The 8,095-nt window shown below is 47.2% G+C and overlaps 1 protein-coding gene across 7 annotated transcripts in view; it reads left to right on the top strand.

Annotated features, from left to right (window-relative positions):
* Window positions 1-1,173: 1,173 nt before the first annotated feature.
* Window positions 1,174-8,095, top strand: part of KCNC2 (potassium voltage-gated channel subfamily C member 2) — a 246,582-nt gene continuing 239,660 nt past the window's right edge. For 4 of the 7 annotated variants that reach the window (XM_061415538.1, XM_061415536.1, XM_061415533.1 and 1 more), the window contains exons 1-2: window positions 1,179-1,828; window positions 2,999-3,677. In XM_061415538.1, coding sequence (XP_061271522.1) covers window positions 3,018-3,677 — 660 coding nt within the window. In that variant the 5' untranslated portion in view covers window positions 1,179-1,828; window positions 2,999-3,017. Of the gene's footprint in view, window positions 1,829-1,942; window positions 2,411-2,998; window positions 3,678-8,095 lie in introns of those variants that run through there. The other 3 variants (XM_061415540.1, XM_061415535.1, XM_061415534.1) reach the window with 3 other exon arrangements.

The following is an 8,095-nucleotide window of genomic DNA, read 5'->3' as shown; positions in this document are numbered from 1 at the left end:
ACATCAGTGCCCTTCCAAAGATCTTTCTTCACTTTGTTTAGGTATTTACAGTCATAACAGGTAGGAATTTTCTTTAGTGAATTGTTTATAGTTAATTGCCTATCTTGTAGTCTTGCATATTGCTAAAACGTTTCCATTAGTAACTCACAACTCTTGCTCTTTCCATAGTGTCTATGTTAGTATCTGTTTTTCAGGCACTTCCTCCTACATACAACCTGGTGTCTCACCTACTCCACGGACTTCAAGCCTATCAAACTATCTCCATGGACCATGATCGCTCTTCTCCATCCTTTTCTTTCTAGAAATATAGGCACAGTCACAGAAACACACCCTCTATTTGGTGGTAAGATCTAATATGGGTTGAACTGTGTCTCAGGCTTCCCCTCAAACCTCCCCCAAATCATCACGGCCCCCAAAAAGAGATGTGGGACTCCTAGCCTCCAGTACCTCAGAGTGCCCCTTTCTTTGGGGTTAGGGTCTTTACAGACGTTATTAAGTTAAAATGAAATCATGAAAGTGGGCCCTAATCCAGTATGACTAGTGTTTAAAGGAGAAATTTGTTCAGAGACAGGCGTGCATAAAGGGAAATGAGGTACAGACAAAGGGAGAAGACAGCCATCTATAAACCAAGGAGAACGGCTTGGGAGAGATCCATTCCTCACAGCCCTCAGAAGAAACCAACCCTGACAACACCTTCATTTGGAGCTTTGAGTTTCCAGAATTGGAGGATAATAAATTTCTGCTGCTTAAACAATCCAGTTCGTGGTACTCTATTATTGACAGCCCTAGCAAACTAATACAGGGCCCAATACAATTTTTAGAAAGGGAGAAACTGGCTAATGAGATCACTGCTTTGGTACTTGGATATCTGTAGTTTGTCTTTTTAAGCTTCTGATAAACCTGAATTTTCACTTGCTAGAGCCTTATGTTCCTGGAATAAACTTTTAAAACTTGTTTTGTTTTATATAACCATGATGTGCTGACTGGAGACCTACATTTCACTGAAAAGAGCAAGCCATAGCCATGGTTAAGACGCAAGAGACCGGACTCACTTGTCACCTGTAAGTAGAGCTTGCTCCCTTCAGCTGCCATTAAGAAAAAAAACAAAAACAAACATAAAAAAACACACTTGGTCTCAGATTTTCGCTCTCACTTGTTGGGAGGGGTGGGGTAGCGGGAAGAGAAAGGGTGTGGAGAGTGGGGTGTAAATAAGGCAGACAGCCGCTCCAGAGAGGGCGGGGACAGAGTCTCTCTGAAGGAAAGGAGCTGAACCTGGTTGGTACAGCAGCGCTTCCCCAGACCCACCCGCCGCCCACCCGCCGCTCCGCGAGCTCGGGGCTCGGGCGCAGAGGCCGGCGGCGAGCGGCGCGGAGGGGCGCCTCTGGCAGCGGCCGCCTGCGGGGCGGAAGGAGACCTGCGGCCCGCGTAGGTCGGGTGGGCTCGCCTGCGGGCGGATGAGCCCCCCGGACTCGGGTGGGCCGCGCGGCGGCCGCTGCCGGCGGGGTCGCGGCGCGCCGGCGGGGCCCGCCCCGCGCTCCATGGTCCGCCCAGCCCCGCGCGATGCTGCCTCTCGGCGCCGAGGTCGGCGCGGGGCGCGCCCGCCGCTCGCGAAATGAGGGCGGGCGGCGCGGGCGGCCGGCGGGCGCTGTCTGTGCTAGCCCGGCACCCGGGGCAGCGGCCCAACCACCTGCACCGGGAAAACGCCAACAAGTAGTTTCTCGTTGGCGTCTGGCGGCTGGGCTGGGCGTCGGGACTCAGTCGGGCTGCCCCAAGCCCCTCGTCCGCTCGGACGCCGGAGCAGCAGCACTTTCCTCTCGGTCTCCTTAAGGTAACTAGGGGCGGGAAGGCGAGGGGCGGGTTTGCCGGGAAGGACGTGCGAGAGCCCGCGAGGCAGGCATCTCCGCTCCGTTCCGCTCCTGGACTGGAGAGCCGAAGCCCCGGGGAGAGGTGGCTGGGAGGTCGGAAACGGGGACACCGTCACCAGGACTCCCAACTCCGGGGTCCAGGGGGCGTGCCTCCAGCAGCTTTCCCTCGGGGACCCGCCCCACTCGCGCCTCCTGGGAAGCAGCCCCCGACTCTCCACCCGAGAGGCGTTTGTTTCTCTTGGGAAAGGGGGATGGGGTGGGATGCATGGATCACTTCTCTCCAAAATGGATTCTAGTTAGTCGTTTCCTTTCCCAAGTAATAATAATTTTCACAGCAATCATGTGAAAAGAAAACTGGATCAGGAAATTAGGCAGAGGTCTCCTTGGTGAAAGGCACTAGCAGGGACGTTTGTTTTTGCTCCGACTTCTGCGTTGGGTCTATTTGCCTGGCCCGGGAGGGAGAGGAGAGGTGAACCGAGAACAGGTCGTGCAGAGGGCATTCCCCGGGAGCCTGGGAGCGGCGGGCCGTCCAGAGTTCACCGAGGGTACGCGTTTGAGGGGGGCTCGCCGCCCAGTCCGGGGGTCTCTCCACCCAGCACTGTCAAGTTGCCTGGGCACAGAGAACTCCTTGCCTAAGGGAACTGCCTCCCGGAGAGGGTAGGGGGGAAGCGGGTCTCAATGTGAGGGAGGAAAGGGAGCGGGCTTGGGGAGAGGATGGGGCGGAGGAAGAAAACGCGGGAGGATCTCGGAGGGGAAAATGAGGGGACTGGGGAGAGAGCGGGGGAGGTGTAGGGACTGGAAACGGGTTCAACTCGAGAGAAGGTGAGGGGTGAGAAGCTGCAGGAGGCAGAGCTGAGGGAGAAAGGTGAGAGGCTGGGGGAGAGGGGTCGTGAGAGGTCGAGGAAGATGGGGACTGCTATCTCCTCAGTTCTCTAGAAACCTGGGGAAGGCTCAGTGCTGCGTGAGGCGGGGACAGGGCTGGGCGTCGGGCTTCTCCAGGGAGGCTCCTTGGCGCCTCACCTCCCCGTCCACGCTGCATCCTGGGGCGCTGGGGCTGGGAGTGGGGGCGGGGGTCACAGCGCGGCTCCGCCAGCCGCGCTGTTTAACTTGGCGCTGTATTCGCCTCCCCCCAGTCATGTCTGAGGCACAGAGATGGGCAAGATCGAGAGCAACGAGAGGGTGATCCTCAATGTCGGGGGCACCCGGCACGAAACCTACCGCAGCACCCTCAAGACCCTGCCCGGGACGCGCCTGGCCCTGCTCGCCGCCTCCGAAACCCAGGGCGACCCGCTGCAGCCGCCGCCCCCTGCGCGCTCGCCGCCGCCGCGGCCGCCCCCGCGGTCCCCCGGGCCGGGCGGCTGCCTGGAGGGCGGCGCGCGCAATTGCAGCGCCCGCGGCGGCGACCACCCCGCCGGGGGCGGCCGCGAGTTCTTCTTCGACCGGCACCCGGGCGTCTTTGCCTACGTGCTCAACTACTACCGCACCGGCAAGCTGCACTGCCCGGCCGACGTGTGCGGGCCGCTCTTCGAGGAGGAGCTGGCCTTCTGGGGCATCGACGAGACCGACGTGGAGCCCTGCTGCTGGATGACCTACCGGCAGCACCGCGACGCCGAGGAGGCGCTCGACATCTTCGAGGCCCCCGACCTCCTCGGCGGCGACCCCGGCGACGACGAGGACCTGGCGGCCAAGAGGCTGGGCATCGAGGACGCCGCGGGCCTGGGGGGCCCAGACGGCAAGTCCGGCCGCTGGAGGAGGCTGCAGCCCCGCATGTGGGCTCTCTTCGAGGACCCCTACTCGTCCAGAGCCGCCCGGGTAAGGCCAGAGGCGCCCCCTTCCGTGCTGCTCCAGCTTCTCCCCATCCCTGCCGAGACGTCCTGCTCTCTCAGCAGAGGGCTTCGGGGAGCGGGCCGGGGTGTCCCGTATCGGTAGGCTGGGGGCCCATCGCTCAGGGCAAACTCAGGGCCCCCCTCCCTCGTCCTCTTTCTACCCGCCCGGTTCCCCTCCGCCCTCCTCTCCTCAACTCAAACCGAGATTTACTTCCCCAGGTGGGACCAGCAGGGCAAATGTCCACTGCTCTGGGCAAGTCTGTTGGAACCTCGTTCTGAAATCGCTACCCACGCTTCATGATGTGGAATTTCTGTTTCTCTTTTATTCCAACCTTTTCTTGAGTTTCGAGGGTCCTCCAGGCCTCCCGATCATCACGGTTTGATCTTTCCAGTGAGGTCTGACACGCCTGACTCACGCAGAGCAGTGGCCCTACTTAGGGCAGTAGAGGGAAACGGAATATATGTCTGTGGCTGGGCCGGGAGATGAACAGGTTCATCTTGGAAAGAGAACCTCCTGAATATCGTTTGGGCCTGTCTCCATCCAAGGGAGAGCAGTGCTGAGTCTGCTTGCCTCAGTAAACTGACGGGATAGCCCACCTGCACAGTGAATTTTGGAGTCTGTGTCTTTCCCCTGGCGCTCTGTGTCTTTTACAGGTTCAATGCCGATTGGACACTTCGGTGATCCTAGTTCAGTGGGAGTCTCTAATTTAGATTGTAGGCAACTTAATTTTATTCTATACATTTTGATCCCATACTCATGTTTCTTTTCAGTTTCTAGTTTGAGTGACAGTTTAAATTTAGTCTTTGACACACCGGATTGATTCTTCAAAATCCCAATGAAGAGATGATAAAAGTAACTAGTAATGGTTTCTCTAATTTTAAAGGAAATAAAAGAAATATAAATAACCTCAGATTATGCAGTATGTGAATGGTTTTTAATTCTGTGTGAGAATGGAGTACTGTATTTAGTTAAATCTTTGCAACTGCATGTGTCTGGTTTGCTTCTGAACCTAGGAAAGATCCTCCTTGGGCAGAATGGGATTTCTCCCAGCTTGAGTTTGGCTCCATCCTCTGCATGTCAGAAGTCTCTGCCTCTGAGACATTTTGCAGCTGTCTGATAACATGTCAGAAGATGTGCTTCTGATACCACTTTAGAAGTCTGAGCATGTATTCTGTTTGCAATTTGATATAGACTATCAAAGAGACAATTTAAAGCATTGCTACTTTATGGGATCTGGTATTTAAGTGCACACATAAATTCCAGTATGTCCACGTTCTCATATTTGAATATAGAATTAATAACTTCAACTCCGAGATCTTCCTTTTAAGACCATTCTATGAATTCAGCAAGAGTTGGCATTCAGGGAAAAAAAAAAGTGCAGACTTATTTATTTATTTAAATTAAATCAGAGACTCATGACAATTATCTCTGTTGTTTTGGATTCCAGCTGTGTGCCATAGTGCTCTTTCCAATTGGCGACTAAAAAGATAATCTGCATTTGTTTTCAGACTCATCATATAATTTTGTTATTTTATGTGGTATAAAAAACCAGGATGTTTTATTGTCTTTATTCATGATAATAAAATGCATTTTTTGGAGGCTAGGTTGCACAGGAAAAGCTTCAAGGCGTTCAGTTTTTATTACTGCTATGGAATTTGATTCTATGAATTAATGGTCTAAGGGTAGCCCATTAACTTGAAAATAGTTTTTTAAAAATCTTACCAAGATTTTGTTGTAATAATATTAAGAATTTGACCTGCATCCATTTTAGGTGAGGAAAAGAACACAAATAGATTAGAGATTAGTTTTAGGTCAAAGAGCCATTAGAAACAGAATCAGCTGAGAATGAGAGACGTGGAAAATTTCGTTGAGGTCACCTCATGAGGAACCTGTAGTTTGTAGATGAGGAAAATGAAGACTGCAGATGCTAAGTGATGGCCAAGGTCATAGAGCAAGTTATTAGCAAAGCCAAAATTACGCCGAAGGTCTCATGACACCCTCCCCAGGCCCTTTCCACTGCAACCACTGATTATAACTGACTATCTGGCTTGTGAAATCTCTGCAGACAGTGTTGCTCTTGAGATTTAATGCAGCATAGGACAGTCCTTAGTCTTCTAACTTTGAAAGGTCATCTATGACTTATCTCTGTGTGTGTGTATATATATATATGCATACATATACATTTTTTTCCAGGTCTTTGGCTGCACTACCCAACATTAGAGTGCAAATATGGGATTCCAGTTTTCTTCAAATGAACCCTGTTCTAACTTTCAATTTTTATTGACCAGTTTATATGTAATGTTTTTCCTTTTTTTTTTTTTTTCAGATTGGCTAACATTTGTGGGATTTGTCTTCAGAAAAATCACTTTTCAAATTATTAGGGGTTGCTTAAAAAAGAATACTCAGAAGTCCCCATTCTATTTACATGTGATTTAATATTTTTTTTGTGGACACTTTTAGTTCAGATGATAGACTGACAATATTATCTGACTACTTTGGTAAATAGAATTACATTGGGAGGTCACTGGATGAAATTATATTTTCATGGACATGATTCTAGGAGACATAAAATCAATTATCAAGTGGTTTGTTTCAGCTGTGGTCTTACTGATGTCATTCTTAATAGAAGTATTTAACTTTTATAAACCCTCTTACTTTTCATTTTACATTAGTTCATCTTTTATTGATGTACTTGAGATGAACAATTTTAACTGTGCAAATTCTGTTTTCAATTTGTTATACTTGTTTCATCATTGTCCTTATCCTTTCCCAGTATTGAGGAGAGTGACTTAATTATATAGTAGATTTGTTTTACTTCTAACTTTTTTAGTCTAAAGTGGCAGACTGAAACAACAGTGGTAGGAACTAGATAATTAATTTAATTTTACAGCATTGTATTTTTGCCTTTTGTTTTGGTTGGCATTTCCCCCTCCTCTGTTGCTTTTAATTTATGATGTAAATACATATTTGAACAGTCTAAATTGTTCAGGTTAACTTGGTAAATAAGTTTATATTTTACATTTATGAATTGTATTCTTAAAAATATATTAGAAATTTATAAAAATTTAAATATAAGTTGTCATGGAAACCTGTTGTGGAGAAAATGAGATCTGGAAAGAAGAGAGATTATCCTGTTGATGGCATTGAATAATATTTACAAATAGAAAAAAGCATTTTAAATGGTTTTATTTCCACAGAATTACTAAAATATACTCCTTAAAACTATTACAATTTAAATTTGAATATCTAAAATTGGATTCAGAATTGCATATATGTAATTTGCTTTTTATGGGACATTTTTTCCTCTACCTCAAAGTACAAAACAGGAAAGGAATGATCTTCTAAATAACTATTTTCTAGGTTTAGATGTCGCATTTAATTTTTTAAAGTTATAATATGGTAAGGACAATTTGAGTCATACATTAAGATTAAAGAAAGAACATGTATTAATTCTTGTTCTGTGAGCCTTACTCCAGTTAAAAGAAATAATGGCCAAATAAAGCTTGTTTGTGAAATATTGTTGTTAATTATTAAAATTTTAGAATTTTAGTCAATTAATATTGTTTCTGCAGTCATTGTAGACCAGAAACTATATAAGATACTAGAAGTGCATGAGCAGATATAGTACTTGGCCTCAGTAAGCTCACCACTTTATTTATAATAAAATATTTCCTAAAATATTATCTATTCAGTTAAAAGTACAACAGAATAACAACAAGCAAAATTCCAGAGACACTACAGATGTTTCCCTTAAAAAAAAACCAAAACTCATGTGGAAGTGTTGCTTGAGATGTTCGGGAAAATACTGCGTTTAGAAATGATGATCTTGGTGATTCTCTGGTGGGCCACTGGTTAGGAGAAACTGGGGCTCAATACCTGGCAGGGGAACTAAGATCCTGGAAGCTGTGGGGTGTGGCCAAAAAAAGAAAAAAAAGAACAGTTTTATGCTTCTGTTAGTCTTTATTTTATTATGAAAGTGTTAGGCTTTTTTAGCCTTGATTTTTCTGTTTTCAGAGTGATATATAGGCTCTCTCTTTGCAATATTATTGAAGAGTATGAGACAAGCTGTGCTTATAGCTATAAACTGAATTATTTGCAGAGAAAACAACTGAATTATTTACAGTGTGTTTGAGTGTCTTCATCCCTTCCTATTTTAATTAAAAGTTTGTTGTTGTTTGTTCAGTCACTAAGTTATGTCTGACTCTTTGTGACCCCATGGACTGCAGCTCGCCAGGCTTCTCTGTCCTTCACTATCTTCCAGAGTTTGCTCAGTTTCATTTCCTTTGAGTCGGTGATGCTATCTAACCATCTTTTTAATCTCACAATTAAAAGTTATGGCCAACCACATGACAATACAAATCCAAACTTCAGACCCCTAAAAAGAGTCTGCTGTTAAGAGTCTG

Source organism: Bos javanicus, chromosome 5 (genome assembly GCF_032452875.1).
Source record: "Bos javanicus breed banteng chromosome 5, ARS-OSU_banteng_1.0, whole genome shotgun sequence".
NCBI lineage: Eukaryota > Metazoa > Chordata > Mammalia > Artiodactyla > Bovidae > Bos > Bos javanicus.
Note: the sequence above shows the minus strand (reverse complement) of the source record. Positions and strands in the feature narration are given on the sequence as shown.